Below are 18,197 nucleotides of genomic sequence, written 5' to 3' on the forward strand. Positions count from 1 at the left end.
AAAATATTTTTTTTAGTTGTCAGTGGACCTTTATTTATTTATATGTGGTGCTGAGAATTGAACTCAGTGCCTCACACATGCTTGGCAAGCACTCTGCCACTGAGCCAATCCCAGCCCCTATATTTCTTTTCTTTTTTTTGTGGTGCTGGGGATTGAACCCAGGGTCTTGTGCAGGCAAGGCAAGCACTCTACCAACTGAGCTATATCCTCAGACCTCTAAGTTCATCTTTCTACAAAACTCCTGGAAAGGTTGTCTGTCTCCCTGTCCTGAGCTCGTCCACACCACCTCACCAAGACATCTGTTGCTGAAGTGTCCACTGATCCCTTGTTGCTGCATGTGAAGGTGGGTCCTCAGTTCCCATCTCACTCAGCCTCTGGGCGGCATGATGCTGCTGTTCCCTCTGCTTGAAATGCCCTCATCCAGTTCAGGATGCCTCTTGGTTCCCTGGCTCTCAGCTCTGGCAGTGGGTCCCACCGTCCACCGCTCCCTTACTTCCAGACAAGCTGCCTTCTGACTCCTTCTCTTCTCCTCCTGGCTTTGGATGGCATCATTAAGCTCCTCAATCTCAAGCTTAGCATGTCTAAACCAAACTCCTGGTTCCCGTGCCCCTCAGCTATTCCTATTGCAGTCTTCTCCTCCGCTGCCAGGGGAGGGAGAGCACCTCTCCATCCATCTGCTTAGCTTCTTCTGGATGCTTTTTCTCACACATCCTGGACAATCCATCAGCACTTCCTGTTGACTCCGACTAGACCTAGAATCCAGCTTCCCCACCTTCACTGCTGACGCTTGGCCCAGGCCCCCTTCCCCTCTCCTGGCTCACTCAGCAGCCCCACAGGTTTTCTTGTCTCCATTCCTTCCCCCATGGCTTATTCGTCATATATGGTTCATGAAACCTTTTGCAATATATAAATCAGAGTGACACATGCTTGTAATCCAGCGACTTGGGACGCCCAGGCAAGAGATCTCCCATATAAGCCCAGTCTTGGCAACCTAAGGACACCCTGTTAAAAGGTCTGGGGACATAGAATAGTAGTAAGGCATACTTCGTTCAATCTCCAGTACGGGACACACACACAAATTTTGAAATACAAGTCAGGTGCTGTTGTTCCCCTGCTCAAAACCCTTCTGAGGCTCCCATGTCCTCAGTGCAGTCAATGAGACCCCCAAGACCTGACCACTTGCCACTCTCCTCCTGGCCCACTCTGCCACTGTGTCGGCCTCTGTTACTACTTCTGCCTTAGAGCCCTGATTTGCTTTATTTTCTACTTCACAGGATTATACACATACAAACACACACATACACATATTTATACATTTATTATCTGTCTCCTCTACAAAATATAAGCTCCATAAGGGAGGGCAAGGGCTTATTTTTTTCCCTACCATATTCTTAGACAGCTGGTCTCAAGAAATAAATTTGGTTGATTGTCTAAATGAGTGCAGGTTCCCTGTCCCAGTGCATATCAGGCACAGTGAGGGTAATGGGCTTGGTGCCAGGGATGAGGCCAGAGGATCTGCATATCCAGTTCCATGGTCAGTGTATCGCAAGAGCTATCCTGCACATGGAGGCCCCGAGGTACAGGGCTCTGCGGCCAGCCAGCACAACAGGATGCATGTGGCTGCCATGGCGGCAGTCTGCCAGAGCACTGCTGACCGCCATTCGCTGCCAGAAGAGGATTAGGAATAATCCCAACCATTCATCCAGAGCTTTACAGTTTACAAAGTGTCGTCACACCCGATAGAGCATCTGGGCCACACAGCTGTCCCAGAAGATGGGCAGGATGAGAATTAGGACCCTCCACATCTGGAAAGGACCCCAAGGCCCCTGGTTAAGTGTGGCCTGAGGCTTCATAGGAAGTGGCTGGGGTGGGTCTCAAGCCAGGCTTTCCTGCCCCCTACTGGTCACTGCATCTTTTCCAGAGCAGTTTCCACCAGGTGAGGCCTCTGAGGCAGAATGGACATATTTCCACTCTCTGAACAAACCACCAAACAAAAAAACACAAATCATTTATTCTTTGGTTGTCCACAAAGACACTTAAATACTGTATTGCTGTCATGCAGCTGCCCATGCAGGCCTTGGGGTAGCTCTGTGTCCTGAGCCTTCAGTCAGTCCCAGAAGGGAGTGGCATCCTGCCACATCCACTCCAAGAGCAGTAGCACCACACAGAAGGCTGTGAACTGAGTCCCCTCAGCTGAGCAGCAACCTAAGTTCCACTGCTCTGTGGCCCTGAGGGGCAGCCAGTCCGGGGTGTAGGACAGAGTTCCTCCCTATGAGTCCAATCACCCAGGCACATATGAGCAGAGTGCTGTCATAGCTCATCCCTGAGCTTCGACTCACTGCCTGGGGGAGACTCTTCTCCAGGTTGGGAGGGGTCCTGCTGTGCATTCAGGGGCTGCTCCTGGGGCAGGTCCATCTCCTCTGGGCTGAAGAGCATCTTCACCAGGTCATCTGCCTGCACCCTGTCCTGCAAGGACAAAGCCCACCCATTCAGAGAGGCCTGGGACCAGGGGTTCATCCTCCTCTGGCTGTGGTGTCCTGAACAATGCAGGCTGCTACATGGCCTGAGTTCCCACTTTCCCAGCGGGCCTGTGCCCAGACAAGACAGCTGAGGGGCCCAAGAAGGGAACCAAGAACTCAGCACATAGCCCGGACCCTGTTTACAGGTAAGGAAGAAGCCCGGGGATGAGGCAGCATGACAATGGTGACAAGCTGCCGTGGGAGCCCCACACCCAATGTGCCCTTTGTGACTACTGGCAGCAGGATTTGGGGCAGGAGGATGAGAAACAGAGCCCTTATAGGAAGAGTTTACTCAGCATAATGGATTCTTACACGCTCACTATGTCGAGGGTCTAAGGTGAACCACAGGGCGATGGCACAGCGTTGCCCCCTGGTGACAGCCTTTACTCCATGCGGGTTTTCGGTGCCTGAAGAAAATCCCACAGCCCTTCCACACTGGGGCTGCACCTCTGCCTAAAGGGGACAAAAAGAGGGCATGCACAGGAGAACAACTTAGAAGAGCCATGTGCTCACTAGGGACCAGGACCGAGGGCAGCTTCTGCATGGCTTCCCAGAGGTCAGGGTTACCCGTCATTTAGAGGAGCAGCTGACATATCTCAAAGCCACCTCATTTGGGGAAAGGGAACTGGTCACAAAGAAGCCCAGTGGGTCATTCTGTACACTGTACTTTGTGGAGATCAGCTCCAGGAAACAGGATTTCTATCCCCTGGGGATGAGGACAAGGGCACACTTACCGTCACAGTCTTGGCATCTAGTTCTGTAAAATAGAAGTTTCCTCCATCAAAGTCCCCATTTAGGTAAAGGATGGCACTGGGAAAGGCAGAAACATCCCAATGTGGCCCTTCTCCTCCCACTCCCCAGGGCCGTCACCTCCACATGCTCTGCTCCAGCAGCTGGAGGGTGGCCTTCCAGGGGAAGGAGCCTGTAAGCAGCTTCTCTGAAGCCATGGCAGCCCACAGCCTTCCACCCTCCACCTCCCCAGGCTCCTGCTCTTGTCATCAAGCCCACATGGGTGGTTACACTCCTCACCCCACCAGAAGATCCCCCGCTGCTGCCTTCCTATCAGGGGTTGGGAAGAGGGCTGGACTGGAGGGACTGCTGGCCCTGGCCTGTGTACACACATGTGCTGAGAGTGTGCAGGCAGAGTACAGGGCACCAAGGGGCAAGCACAGCCTCCTCATGAGGCACCTGCCACCACATTCACCTGTAATCCCGGAAGGTGTAGGCAGGGGGCTCCTTAATGCACACAAGAGTCTCAGCGTTCAGGATGCAGTTGTCCACGTGGACTGGATGGCTGCTGTCCTTCCTCTCAGCTTGTGCTTCTGGAGCCAAGGGAACCGTGTTAGTGCTGGGCACTGCAGGAGATATCACAACTCTCCTATTGCATGGGGCAGCACTTCCCAAATGTGTTTCAGTCCTTGGATATGGTCAACGAACTGAGGGAAGCTGAAGGGGGTGTCTTTGGCTAAGCCACAGCTTAGAGGTCAGGACAAGTATGCAGGGGCAAGGTGGGTACAGCAGGCAGGTCTGTGGGGCTCCAATGAGGCAGGTCCTGGGCGGAGTGGCCTAACTGTCTGTAGCTAGACTTTATGAACTAGGAACTGGGGGAAGTGAAGACAAGGACTCTGGAGGTCAGCAGGGTGCAGGGCAGAGTGAGGCAACTCTCAGAAAGGACTGCAGGAGGTGAGGGAAGGAAAGGGGGGAGCAGCGAAGAGAAAGTAACTTTAGAGGGGGCTCTGGAGTTGGGCAGGCACAGAAACCACACAGGGAGAAGGCATGAAAAGGAACAGATGGGGCTTACTATAAAAGCCCAGACGTTTTACACTACGCAGGACAATGAACATATCTTTCCCCAGTGCAAACCTTCAACAGATCCCATGACTGGCAGCACTGTCAAGTCACAACAGATGCCTCTTGGGCTGTCCCCACTTGTCCAGTCAGTCACCAGGCCCTGCCTACTCTCCTCAATACCTTTCCTATGGTATCACACTCTTGTCTTGAGTGTGATTTCCTTTCTCCAAAACTCTCAACACATGGCAGCAAATCATAGCTTCTAAAAATAAAGGTGTTGTGAGTCCTTCATTGCTTGATGACTCCTCCCTGGCCTCCCACTGCCTTGGTCAGCTCTCCTCCACCTTGAGGCTCCATGACACACACAGTCCTGTGCTTGACATGTTCTCAGATTTTCACAGAATTCCAAAAATCTTTAGGGAGAGAGAAGACCTCTAATCTATGTCACCTACCAAGGGCATGTCAATGCCAGGGGCCCTCTGAAGACTACAGCATGACAGAGCTGGCTGTGAGCCACATGTGACCCCTGCAGCCTGGCAGTACATCACCCCTGCTGAGGAAAGCAAAAGGAGAGCAAAAGGGTGAGGTAATGAGGAATAACCTTGCATCCACTATGACTTGGATTTGCAGCACAGCTCATTACTGACTGAAAGGATAAAACATAAATTCTAGAATATCTCCATAATCTGGCAACTTTCTTAGTTGTCTCAACTACTAGGCCCCTAAATGCCTGTTCCTTTGATCTGCTAGTCTCTGGGTAATACATCTTCTTGCCCCACTGTGAATTCCACAAATGTATTCATCCTGTAAGCTGCCACCATGCCTCTGGGAAGCCTTTTGAACCCTGGGTAGGGTGACTATAACATCCTCCAGGCTACTGTCATACTCAACATGTTGGGCTCTCTCCAGTTTGTCTGCACTGGTTCCCTCCATGTCCCCAAGGTACAGCACAGTGCTGGGGCACAACATGCTCAGGGAGGCTGCAGGGTGATGAGACCCACCTTCAATTGCAGTGCGGCACACCAGGTGGGAGTAGGAGAAGTAGAGAGGGGTGTCCAGGCGAAAGTAGGACTCCATCACACGCCGTACCTTCTCTGTCACATTGTAGTACAGGTGGGCACTCTGTAGAGGAACTTTCCCTTCCTGCCCCAGCTGCCAAGGAGATTGGTGATCAGATACCTTGAATGCCCCTTTATGGGCCGCAGGGACACTGAAGCACCAGGCCTGATGCTGTAAGAGCCCAGTGAGCATCCCCTACCTGCTCCTCACATCTGAAACCCCCACCATAGTACTCTTTTCCCTCTTTCAAACCAGGTGTATCCTGCACAGGATACAACCCTCTGGAACCAGCAGTTCTACAGAAAGCATCCCCATAGCTCTGGGTACAGTCTTATCTTACTCACCTCATTTCTATCACAATGTTGCTAACACCAGAATTCAACATACCACATTTAATATAACTTATCTGTAATCTGTGACAACTGGAATATAAGCAGTAAGACACTTTTTCTTTTCTACCACTATCCCATCTCCTTTCCAAAGTTTCAGCTTCCCCCTAGTCCCACCTCCTCAGACAAGAAGATTCCTCCCTTCTCCTCATGTTAGATTGCCCAGGATTGATTTTACCTTGAGGGCTTTGAAGACAGTGACTCCATAGAACTTTTCACTGGGGGTGTGTGGGGAGGTCTGACCTCGGTAGCCATCTCCTGAAGTTGCTGCTGCCTACAAGGCTCAAAAGACAAGGTGAAGTTAGCCGAGGTGGCTGAGGCCTGATAAGAGGTGGTCAACTGCAGGCAGCAAGGGGCAGACCAAGGTTCAACACCTAAAAGGCATGTGGAGGGGCAGGATGTTGGACCCCTGGGGAAAAGGTGCAGTAGCTGGGCTTCCCTTACATTGGTCAGTCTCTGCAGCTCCCGACACTCATCATCAGAGATCATGCCATCCATCACCACTCGCTGGGAACCATTCAAGAGTTTGGAGTTCATGGTGAGACTGATGCCTTCATACAGCAAGGGACCTCCTGCAGAGCAATGACAAGGGACGAAACCCTACAGCCTCCTTGTGAGGAACAGAAATTCCAGCTGTTTCCTATTCACAAGAGAAATCTCCCAGTGAGTCACTTCCAAGGTAGAGTGGTCCAGAGGACAGAACTTGGAGATGAAATAGAGGTCCAAGTCTTATTCCTGGTTCCACCACCAAATAGCTACTGGCTCTTGGGCCTTTACAAGTTGTTAAAATATTCCTAAAACCTAAGCTCCAGCTTCAGAAAGAACTGGCTTCTACTCCTGAACCTTCCACTTATTAGCTAGATGACCTTAGCAAGTTATTTAACTTCTTTGAGGTCATTTTTTTTTTTTTATACCAGGGATTGAATTCAGGATACCAATGAGCCATCTCCCCAGCCCTTTTTATTTTTAATTTTTTTTTTTTTTAATTTTGAGACAGAGACTTGCTAAGTTGCTTAGAGCCTCACTAAATTGCTGAGGCTGACCTCAAACTTGTAATCCTCTTGCTCAGCCTCTGAGCTGCCACCACACTCAACTCTGAGGTTAATTTTAATTAATTATATGTTCTCATCTTTCAAATGATCTACCTCATAAGTTTGGTGCCATTTGAAGTTAACAATGAATAAGGCAAATTGATAGTTTATCATAGTATTCAACCCATACTCAAAAATGTTGGCTACCATCAACTGGTCTTATCATGTAAGTAAAATAAGGATCTCAGAATCTGCCCAATTCACCTCTCAGATAATTAAGAGAGACAAGAGAAAAACATGAAAGTTCTCTGAAAATAAAGGAATGCTGAATATACTTTTTACATGCTAACCTTATTATACCCACCACTGTCAATTTAAGCAACAGTAGGGCAGAGGCCAATATTTCTCCCTTATCACTCTATGGTGTGTCTCTGTACTGGGGAATTCCACAGACTTGATTCAATGTCCCCACGGGCTGTGGCCTCAGTGAGTGCAAGGCACTGTGCCAGATGAGAGGGGCTAACACCTGGAGAGGAACCTTCCCACAGCCATGCCAACACCCAGCCCAAGCAGACTGTAATGACTGAAGAAGTTTAAAAGAAAGAGGGAGGTTAAGGGAGCCTTTGTGTATTGTACCTGAGGGGATATAGTAGGAGGTGTTAGGAGGAGGGACGAGGATAAATATACATGAGCAGAGGGCAGGCTCAGAGAACAAGGAGTAACCGCCTGATGCAGAGGTTTACCAGGGGAAGAGTGGGACATGCAGGTAAAGGGGCAGGAGCAGGGGCTCACGTGGAAGTGGTGAGGACAGACTAGATGAGAAGAAATAGGTACAAACAAGAGGAGATGCAGCCTAGCAGGCCTGAGGCAATGGGGTGGGGGGCAAAAGAGATGAGCAAGGGTGGAAAAGGAGCCAAAGGATGCAAAGATTCTTAGTCTCTGTAATAGGATGAGTGGAGGAAGGCAGGAGAAAGGAGTTTGGAGTAGGGGACAGATGAGTTTTATCTTACTACATACTTCCTGAAGTGAATACACTAGGCTAACAATGACACAGGAATCTCAACTTCTCAGCCAAAGGCCAGCTCTTGCCAAGAGAAAGTTAGGAAGGACAGAAGCCAGGGCAAAGATCAGTCCTAATACCTGAGGGAAGGAGGCTAGCCCAGTGACCTGAACAATGCTGGAGTGGGTGCTGCCTGACAAATGTGGGGTGACCTGCCTGGCTGCCCCTATGATTGTCGATGTGCCCCTAGCTCCGTCCTCTCACCTTCCCGGGTGAGTCTGCTCACATCCAAAGACTCCTTGGTCTTCTCTTCCACAAGAGTCTCAATCTCCTTCATAAGGTTGCCGATCTCCTGGGAGATGCGGACAGCGGTTTCCCGTTCTGACCTGTGAGCACAGTGGCTCTGAGGACTGTGCTGGGCCAGCCCTGGGCTCCCACCCCAGCTTCCCAGACTGGACCTGCCCACCCCTGGCCAGGAGTTCCCATCTGCCTGGGCGCAGGAAGCCTCAAATGCTTCATCAGATCCAATCATGCAGTTTCTTCAAGGGCCTCACTTCTGTTTCTCTTGTAGTCTCTTGGGAATAACCTCTTCTGGAGTCCATGAATCCTGAAAGTAGGCCAGGAAAAGTGAACTAGATAGGATAATGCACTCACCTACTTAATCCTCCAGATCTGCATGTGTGAATCAGGGGCCCAGGAGGAATCTGCCCCCTTTAGGAGTGAGGCGGAGCTCTCCAAACCCAAGTCATCTAGCTGCCCAGGCCCCTCATCCTCCCCGGTGGCCCTCAGATCCCCCTGGCTCAGCCCCTGGCAATCTTCTCCTCAGAGTTGTCCATTGTATTACTCCCCCACCCCTCAGTGCTGCTCCTCTTTCCTCCTCCCTCCCCGACTCACCGGATCCACAAAAGGAATTCCAAACACATCATAAGCGAAGAAAAGCAGCTCTTTCTCCAGCAGGCTGCGCTGTCGGTACTCCTGGGCACTCTGGAAACAGTGGGAGGACTCTCCTAGAGCTCAGGTGCCTTTCGCCCTAGGGTGGCCCTCCTTGGCACTCTGCACTGCCCTCCCTGTGACTAAGGCCTCCTGCCCCCACCATCTGGTATGTTTGCTCTTCAATTTGGGACAAAGGTCCCTGTGCTCAAGGGTTCCTCCTGCTTGGCACAAGCAATGCTCTGAGGACAACACAGCCAGGCTTCCCTTGAATAGAAACAGCTCCCTTCCTCCCCTTCCTCAGCCCCAGTCTCCAGGACAGAAAATCTGATGATTCTCAGGAGATGAGGAAACATGCTTCAGCATTCCAAATTCTTCCTTGACTTACTTCTGCACGAGTCAACAATCAGGTAGGAGGCCTAGCTGTTAGACAACTCTCCTTTCATTGTGGGGGCCTGGGGAACTGAACCCCAAGGGCACTCTATCACTGAGCCACATCCCCAGTCCTTTTCATTTTTTATTTTGAGACAGCATTTCACTAAGTGGCTAAGGATGGTCTCAAACTTGTGATCCTTTTGCCTCAGCCTCCTGAGTCACCGGGATTATAGGTGTGAGTGACCATACCCAGTTTGTGTTAGTCATTTAATCTTTACGACCACCCCTGAGTAGATACTGTTATCCTCATTTTTCAGAACAACAAACTGAGGTGCAGAGGGGATCTGTTTAATGTGACTCTACAGGAAATGGGGAGCAGGGACCTACATTAAAACCAAGATCTCTAGTCCTCAGGACCCTGTGCCTTCTACTCCACCACCTGCCTCCTTCAGAAAGACGGGACCCTATCCCTTCTTGAAGACAGGCAGCTGCAGAACTGCTGGACCCAACACTCTGGCTTCCCACATGTGCTCATAGGTAGGGCTTACCCAGGGTAGGGAAACTGAGTCCCTTTTGGGGTCACATCTTTCCCTGGGTGCCCTTCTAGTGTCCAAGCAGCAAAAGGAGGAAGGAAGAAAAAAAAGAAGACATCATTAGTCGAAATAAAAGATGAGGCAGTTCAAGGAAGAAAGTGCTGAAGGAGCCAGTGAGTCCTATCAGCTGCTATAATTATCAAAGAGGAAGATGGAAATTTTCTTCTAAGGAGTTTAAATTACTGGCCTCCTTCACCAAGTGCTAGACACAAAGCCATCTGTGTTATCTCCTTTAACCCTCTCCAACAACTCAATGAGGCCAGGAAGCAAACCCCACTGCAGCCACTTATTCACTCAACACTGATTTATGAAGTGTCAGCTGTGTCAGAACTGTGCCCAAGAGGGACAAGCAGGGAACACATTCCAGACACCACAAGTCATTCACAGGTCACACACAAGTTATTTCATCTACATGTCCTCCTCTCCACAGCTGAGGGGCAGCTGTGATGATTGAATAGGATGACGCATGCTCAGCCACGCTGTATAGTGCTTGGTTTGTATGGGAGCTCAACAAATGCTAGCTACCTTTAAGAGGAAATTTCTAGTTAAAAATGGTAGACTGACCACATGGGTTATTTTCCCTCCCCTTCTCGGACTCACTAATATAACCATAAAGAAAAAAAGACAAAGAGCCTGAAGTGCCATCTTAAAGCCAGATAGTCACCATCTAGTGGCCAGAGAAAACAACTACAGGGAAGCAGGACTTCACATGGGAGGGGCTGGCAAGACTCATGATTCCAGAGCCAGGAAGGAGGAAGGTTGGCTCTTCCCTCAGAGTGGTAGTCTTTGTGTTATAAAGACTTTGTGTTATAAAGAGATGGGGAAAATGCTGAAATATGGGAAAAAACTGACAATGGCAGCAAGAAGGTGCGATGGGTAGCGAAATGGAGAAAGCAGGCAAGTGCATAAAACCTAGCATGAAGAAAACAGTGATAGGCCTGGGCCAGAAGGTATAAGTGTCCCAAAGGGTGTACTAAGATTGGGCAGAGCAGTTGCCTTACAGTTCTGCTTTCTGCACTGAATCAGAATGCAGATTGGGCCCAGATGGTGCTGGAGGCCCTGGCATGTTCCCAGTGCTCCCTGTGTTCCTTTTCTGAGTGACAAGCTGAGCCAGCGCATGCATGCACATGAGCCCAGGCATCACAAGGCCCACTCCCTTACAATGCCTTACTCTCTGCCCTCTGGTCAGGGTTCAGGCTGAAGCAAGTCTCTCACCTGGCGTGGGCTGATGGAGCTAGCCTGCTCTTCTCCAAGCATAGCTGTATAGTAGGCCAGATTCTGGCTCATCACCTCATCATTGGGGAAAAAGAGGAGATAGGTCTTGGCACATTCGATAGCCTGTGTATAATTCCCAACTGTAGTGTAAGAAAAAAGAAAAATGGCTGAGAGGAGGGGGTCTAATCCTGGGTACCAGGAATTACTTAGTGCTCAGTGTTCTTAAAACCAGATGGTCACCATCTAGTGGCAGAGAGAACAACTACAGGGAAGCACGGCTTCACATGGAGGGAAAGAAGGAAACTTGGCTCTTCCCTCAGAATGTAGGCCTCCTGGCTTCAGTCTCAGCAAAGCTCAAGGCAATAATGACAGGCCAACTATATAACTCAACAGCCTGATTTGGGGGGAAGTTACAGAACACACAAATTATATAACTTATTTTTTGGTATTCAATGTCAAGGCTGCCTATCATTGAGATGGGAAAGAAACAGCTTTCTGCATGCCCACATATTTAAAAATTCACAAATAATTAAAATACTGGCCAATATCCTGCCTCAATATACACACAATCATTAGACCAATTTCAGAAATATTCCCATCTTCCTACCTTCTTTTCCCTATGGAATACCCAGAAGAGAGGGAAAGAATCACCTCTTTGATAGACAGCCCTTATTCATGTTAGTCTCTTCAACTCAGCTATGGGCATTGTGAGCCTTTGGATATATATAATGCCTGGCTCACATTAGAAACTCAGCAAGAACCCATTGATTTGTTGGTTTTCTGGATACTGGCAGGATCCCTGTGAGTATGGGCGCTATTCAAGGGAGCAGGGCTGGAAATGCCCTGTGAGTGGTTTAAACCCACTGTAACTTTTGCTATTACTTTTAATTCAAATGCAAAATTGCATTAAAATGTGACAAATGGAACAAGAGAAAGAGGTCCTACAGTCCTCCTCTCCATTTTTTGGGTGGCTAGAAATGGCTTCCTGGGCTACTAGCTTGTAACAAAGTACCCAGGATCACCAGGCATAGGACTTCCCATACTCACAGAAAGATGCCCAGGTGTTGAAGAGATACAGTGGCTATAAGCCCTGCCTATACAACACAGCTTTTTAGTTCAGGTGGCAGAGAGAGAGAAAAGAAATTTGGCCTTACTGTTATAGTAGGCAAACTGCAGATAATTATAATGTGATGGGAGGAAGTCTTCAAAGGGCTTTTCTCGACTTGGGTGGGAAGCCAGCTCGGTGACACAGTTCTGCTTACAGCTGAGGACCTGTACATAATGATCTGAAAGGAATCAAAAAGTAGGAATAACTATGAGGTTCACAAATCCTGGTTAAGATGAACAAATTCAAGTGGAAGCAATTTTTAGTCAGATTCCTAGACTTAAAAAATTGAGGAATGGGGCTGGGGATGTGGCTTAAGCGGTAGCTCGCTCGCCTGGCATGCGTGCGGCCCGGGTTCGATCCTCAGCACCATATACCAACAAAAATGTTGTGTCCGCCAACTAAAAAATAAATACTAAAAATTCTCTCTCTCCTCTCTCACTCTCTCTTAAAAAAAAAAAAATTGAGGAATGAGGATGTGAATGCTGTACCTATATTATCAGGATGTTGACCTTAGAGCACTCTGAACTGCACATACCTGTGATGGCCTGGAAGAGGTCAGCATTGTAGTCCAGGTAGTTGTAGCCATCATAGTCATAGGGCCCTTCACAAAGGGCTCGACACTCCTGGTCTGCCACAAAGTACTCTTGCAGTGCTGCCTCTAGGTGGGGCACGGCTTCCTGTGGCTGTTCCTCTGAGTAGAGTCGCACTCCCAGCCGAAACTCATGCTACTGGGAAGAAGGAACACTCAAAGGCAGCTGCAGAGGAACTTCTCTGTCCTGCCACATCACTGGGGTCCTAATTCTTGCTCCTCAGTTATGGATGGGAAGGGGTGACCTGGGTGGCTGCTATACAATGAGGGCCTTTTGTAAATAGGTTTTATGTGTTCTTTTTGATATTTACAAACATATTTAACTCTTAATGCAGGCAAAAGATGAATGGGAATTCACTGTAATTTTCTTGTGCCCCCCCCTTTTTTTTTAGGTCTAAAAGTTTTCAGATTAACGTAATTTGCACCTGAATATATCTTTTATGTGTATACTGGGGATTGAATCCAGGAAATTTTTGCTACTAAGCTACACCCCAAGCCCTTATTTATTTATTTTTAAATTTTCAAGCAAGGACTCACTAAGTTGCCTTGGCTGGGTCTTGAACTTGGGATGGGATTATAAGTATGCATTACCATGTGCAGCAGAACATATAATCTCTCTTGTGGAAAGATTTTGCCTGCTGAACAAAAGATCAAGAACACTGAGGAAGCCCTGCACAGTGAGACTCTGGCTCAGTGGTTAAGTGCCCCCGAGTTCAATCTCTGGTATGAAAAAAAAAAGGAACATTGAGGAATACTGTACTAGGTACTACAGTGAAAAGTCAAAAACATACATGACAAAAAAATGTGAGTTGTAAATTAATATGGTATTAGACTTAGGATCCCAAATGTACCCAAAAGCTCATGTGTGTAAGGCTTGGTCCCTAATGTAGCAGTGACTGGATCACCAGGGCTCTAATCTCATCAAAGGATTGATCCATTGATCCACAGTTTAAATGGGCTACTGGGAGGTGGTGGAATCTTTAGGAGGTGGGACCCACTTGGAGGAAATAGGTCACTGGAGGCATGTCCCTGAAGGGTATGCTTTGTCCTTGGTGCTTTCCTTGCTCTTTCCCTCCACTTCCTTGCCACTATGAAGTGAGCAGCTTTGCTCTACCACCAGCTCCCTGCCAGGATATTGTGCCTCATCATAGGCCAAGTAACAATGGAGACAAATAACCATTGACTGAAACCTTTGGAATTGTGAGCTCAAATAATCTTTCTTCCTTTTAGGTTGTTTTTCTCAGGTATTTTGTTACAGAAAAGGAAATGACTAACCCATATAGTCTCTGCCTAAGATGGACTATCATGCAGCCATTAGACACTGTGCTTTTAGCCAGGCATGGTGGCACATGCTTGTAGCACTAGTTACTTGGGAGGCAGAGGCAGGAGGATTGCTGAGACCAGCAGTTTGGGACTAGGCAACACAGTAAGACCCTATCTTAAAAAAAAAAAAAAAAAAAAAAAAAAAGCAGTGGCACACACCTGTAATTCCAGAGATTTGGGAGGCTGAGGCAGGATCACAAGCTGGAGGCTAGTGATCCTATCTCAAAATTAAAAAAAAACAACAAAAAAAACAATTGTTTTAAAGAAAGGGCTGGGAATATGGCTCAGTGGTAGAGAGGTATGGATTCAATCCCCAGTACCAAAAAAAAAAAAAAAAAGTGTTTCAAAGAAAATTAGAAGACATGAAAAATGGTTCATGATAGAATGTTAATTCAAAAAGGTTGATAAAATTAGGTGCAGTGGCACACACCTATGATCTCATCTACTTGGGAGGCTGAGGCAGGAGGTTTGCAAATTCATGGCTAGTCTGGACAACTTAGGGAGACCCTGTCTCAAAATAAAAATAAAAAAGAATGGGGATGCAGCTCAGTAGTAGAACATTTGCGTAGGATACATGAGGTCCTGGATTCAAACCCTAACACCATTAAAAAAAAAGGATGATGAAAAAATATACAAAATATAACATCAATTTAGGTAAAAAATTAGATGTGAAAGAATGGGTTTTCTTAAGGTGACGGTATTACCAATTAGTAGTTTCTGTTTTATATTTATCTTCTCTTCCTAATGTTGTGTAGCAAACATTTGTTACTTCTGTAATCAGAAAGCAACTCTAGCAAACATCACTTTTAAAATAGAGACAGAAAAGGGGATAAAGTCTTGTTCACCATATGGGGTTTGGCCTCAAGATCCTTGAAGTCAGCCTCCTTCACTCCAGACATGGTTTGGTAGTAGTCCAGGTTCTGCCGCATCTCCACATGCTCAGGATTGCCCACAAAGAAGGTGTGTGCTGCCGATACAGCTTTCTCCAGCTTGTTTATCTAAGGATCAAATACAAGAATATAATTCTGACATCCAAGCCCTGGGTTTGTGTCCAGCAGTATAGTCTATAGTAAACAGGAAATCCCAGCCTCCCTGAGCCTTTCCAAGCCTTCATTCATCATGCCCAGACCCTGGCAACCCCAGAACACAAACTTATTTACAGGGATCTCATACCAAGCATTAGGAGCATAGTGCTCCAGGCAGATTTGCAGCTATTTCCTAAATCGGCTTAGTGGCTCCCTAAATTCTGGGAGGTAATGTTTCAGTACTATAAATCTTCTACTTTAAAATGAAGGACATATTGTAGGGGGAGCTATGATAACTGAATACCAAGAACCACAGTCTCAATAGTCAAATGTATGGACTGAGCTGAAGAAAATCTAAGGCTTCTAAAGAGCAGTTAACAATTACACTGTCTAGGAATTTTCCTGGAAAAGAATTTTGCTTAACAGAAAATCAAGAGTTTTTTGGACACATGTTCAGGGCAAAGGTAGGTCTTTTATAAAATCCAGACCTGGGTATTTTCTGACTCAAAGACTAGAGATCATGAGGTTAAAACAGTTATTTAAAAAAAAAATTATTAAAAAAAGTTATAGTTATTTTAAAAAATGTGCTATGGACCATAATAATGTCCACAGCAACGGAATCCAGCATATCAAATTCACACAGGTTTATATATAGACTCCAAAATAAATTAGAGGATCTAGTAGACTTTAGTGTCAGTCATACCAGCAATAGATCTAGGTTTAATGAATCACTTGCTGGACTTTAGATAATTTAAAATTTGCTTCCCAAATTCAGTTCCCTAATCTGTCATCTGGAGTAGCACTCACTACCCATCTCATGGGATTTTGTGGGGTCAATAAGATGATATACATGTAGCTTTAAACACATGGTGCTCAACACAGATGGTGCTGGTATCCTTAATGTGTTAAAGAAGAAGAAGAAGAAAAAAAAAAGCACATTAAAGGAGTCAGGCCTGGTTATGTGAACCAAGGTAAGTAATTCCCAGCTCTGTACCTCACTTTCTTTATCTTCAAAGTTAGGGTTTCTCCCATTTGTCCTTTGATGGATTTACTTCCCTGTATCTTTCAGCACAGCCCCTTACTTTCCCTGTTCTTCATTCTCTTCCTTTCCTCCAGATCTTCCTTACCTGTGAGGCACCTCATTCAATTCTCTCTGGTGGACACTGGTGGACAAAGGCGCAGGTATCTTAATTCCCTGAATTGTTTCCCTCACTTTCTCCTTCCAAAGCTTATTCCATGTGGCTTCTAGAATTAGTGCTCTAAAATCCAATTTCAATGATGGCTGTCTGGGATCTGCAGAATTTGCCCCTGAATCTGGTTTCACTAAACATTTTTAGTCTCCTCTTCTGCTGCTCCTCACACATATCCTGACCACCCAATCACAGCAATATATATATATATATATATATATATATATATTTTTTTTTTTTTTCTGAATACATCATGCTTGGGTTTTAATTTTCCCTTTACCTGGAACAGCCATCCTTCTTTCCCAGGCAATATTTAGGACAGGCTCAATGTCACCTCTCAAGTCTCTCTAATTATTCTCTGAGATAAAGCTAGATTTTTCCTCCTTTGTGCTCACAGCAGCCCTACTACATACTCTTTTGACAGTCCTTACTACAGTGATCCTTAGCAGCAAAGCAAGACAATACAAAGAGTTAAGCATTTTAATCAACTGTCCAAGAACTGGAATGCAGTAGGTATTCAATAAATGTTTGTCAAAGGATTTTAAGTAGTGCTGTTAAGTGACATGACCAAAGTCATAGTCCAATCATTTTAAAGTCCAGTACTCTTCCAAGCAACCAGGAGGAATGAAGGGGTACTACACAAGCAGAGTGCTCTTGCAGAGGTGGAAATCTGAGGTCCCCAAGAGTCTCTAAGTCTCTTTTTAGGTCTGTTGAATTATGAATATAATAGATAACGCAGCAGACCTCCTTCTTTCCCCTTCTCTTCAATAAATGAGACTAATAGTAGCATCTACTTAACAGGGATGTGGATGAGGGCAAATAAGTTAATAAATGCTGTGCTTAAAACAGCGCGTGGAAGTTCATGTGGTCTATCATCATCATCACACAAGCCTGGAACCCTCAAAGCCTATTTGTACACAGTTGGCACTGTGGCATTCCTAAAAACACTAATTTTCTTTGGACACTGGCAGATTAGCCAGAGGGTCTCCCACAGGGTGGAGCCAGGCAGCCCCTGATGGCAACGTGGCAATCCCACGTCCTGAAGGAGCGCTGCAGGAAAAGCATCATTAGAGAACGAACCGGAAGGAAGATATTGTAGAAAGCTCCCGGCTTTTCACTTGGACATTTACAATGAAATCAGGATGGGAGACCCAACCTGCTGCTTCAGTTCCCTCTTGGAGCCATTACGGGAATAAAAGGTCAATCCTTTCTTGGCCTGGGACCTAACCCCAGACTGGACCTTTGGGGTTAACATCTGTCCATAATAACTGGGCGAGGCGGGTCCCCTAGCAGTTTCTCTGTTCTCCCTGGGTCTGAGGAGAGTTCCCCAGCCAGGAGGCCACCCTCCCTCTCTGCGAATACTTCCCTGGTCCTCCAGTTCCCCAGGTCGCCTGCAACCATTCTCCGAAGTACCCCAGGCAAGTCCGCACCTTGAAGTAGGCGACCTGCAGGTAGTTGTAGGGGCTCCGCTTGCGGAACTCTAACTCCAGCTCCTCGCTGAGTGAGTGAGCGGCCGGCGGCCCAAGGCAGCGGCGCAGGCAGGCGGCGCGACGAAGCAGGCCCCCAAAGAAGCGCAGGTCGTGCAGGGCGGCGGCGCCCGGGGCCTGGGCCAGACTCGCGGAGAAGCCGGAGTCCAATTCCCACGGCAAGTCGGCTGCACATTGGGTGCGACAGCGCAGGCGGAGGGCGCGCAGGGCGGCCCGTGAACGCAGCGCCCGCTCCATGCTCAGGACGACCCCGGCCCAGTCCCCGCGCGCGTAGGCCGCGGTCCCCTCGGCGAAGAGCAGATCAGGCGCCGCCAGGTCCCATCCCGTCTCGGACTCGCCCTCGGCCTGGGAGGCGGTGGCAATCGCCAGCAGTATGGTCAGCAGCCTCCACAACTGCGGCGCCATCACCTCCAGAGACTTAGCGGGACCACAAGCCACCCGCTGCTGAGGACAGGATCCCACCCCCGGCAAGGTCCCGCCCCTGGGAGAAGCCCCGCCTCTTAAGAGAGCGGCGCATGCGCATGGTCACACACCTTCTTGCTATCAACGTGGTCCCCGCCCCTCAGAGCAACT

At 47.8% G+C, this 18,197-nt stretch overlaps 1 protein-coding gene across 2 annotated transcripts; it reads right to left on the reverse strand.

The window, feature by feature from the left end:
* Window positions 1-1,995: 1,995 nt before the first annotated feature.
* Window positions 1,996-18,111, reverse strand: P3h1 (prolyl 3-hydroxylase 1). Of its 2 annotated transcripts, XM_005317890.5 has the most exons (16): window positions 17,568-18,111; window positions 14,768-14,920; window positions 12,546-12,735; window positions 12,057-12,188; window positions 10,903-11,042; window positions 8,684-8,773; window positions 8,344-8,396; window positions 8,054-8,175; window positions 6,203-6,330; window positions 5,937-6,032; window positions 5,312-5,462; window positions 3,724-3,841; window positions 3,254-3,329; window positions 2,832-2,972; window positions 2,354-2,466; window positions 1,996-2,172 (listed from the first exon to the last, which is right to left on the reverse strand). In XM_005317890.5, the coding sequence occupies exons 1-16, from the start codon at window positions 18,027-18,029 to the stop codon at window positions 2,055-2,057; spliced, it is 2,283 nt and encodes a 760-aa protein (XP_005317947.2). In that variant the 5' UTR covers window positions 18,030-18,111; the 3' UTR covers window positions 1,996-2,054. The 2 variants fall into 2 exon arrangements, with proteins under 2 accessions (XP_005317947.2, XP_005317948.2); XM_005317891.4 differs by having other exon boundaries at window positions 1,996-2,466; window positions 17,568-18,110.
* Between the last annotated feature and the right edge of the window lie 86 nt (window positions 18,112-18,197).

The sequence above is a fragment of the Ictidomys tridecemlineatus genome, chromosome 11 (assembly GCF_052094955.1).
Source record: "Ictidomys tridecemlineatus isolate mIctTri1 chromosome 11, mIctTri1.hap1, whole genome shotgun sequence".
NCBI lineage: Eukaryota > Metazoa > Chordata > Mammalia > Rodentia > Sciuridae > Ictidomys > Ictidomys tridecemlineatus.

What these genes read in the sequence shown, in the direction of transcription:
- P3h1 (XM_005317890.5), bottom strand. Translation starts at nt 18,029, where the DNA reads ATGGCGCCGCAGTTGTGGAGGCTGCTGACCATACTGCTGGCGATTGCC. An exon ending in GAATTCCTTTTGTGGATCCG is followed by an intron (nt 8,397 to 8,683) that starts GTGAGTCGGGGA and finishes GCCTACTTTCAG; the next exon opens with GATTCATGGACTCCAGAAGA. An exon ending in AGACTACAAGAGAAACAGAA is followed by an intron (nt 8,176 to 8,343) that starts GTGAGGCCCTTG and finishes CTGTGCTCACAG; the next exon opens with GTCAGAACGGGAAACCGCTG.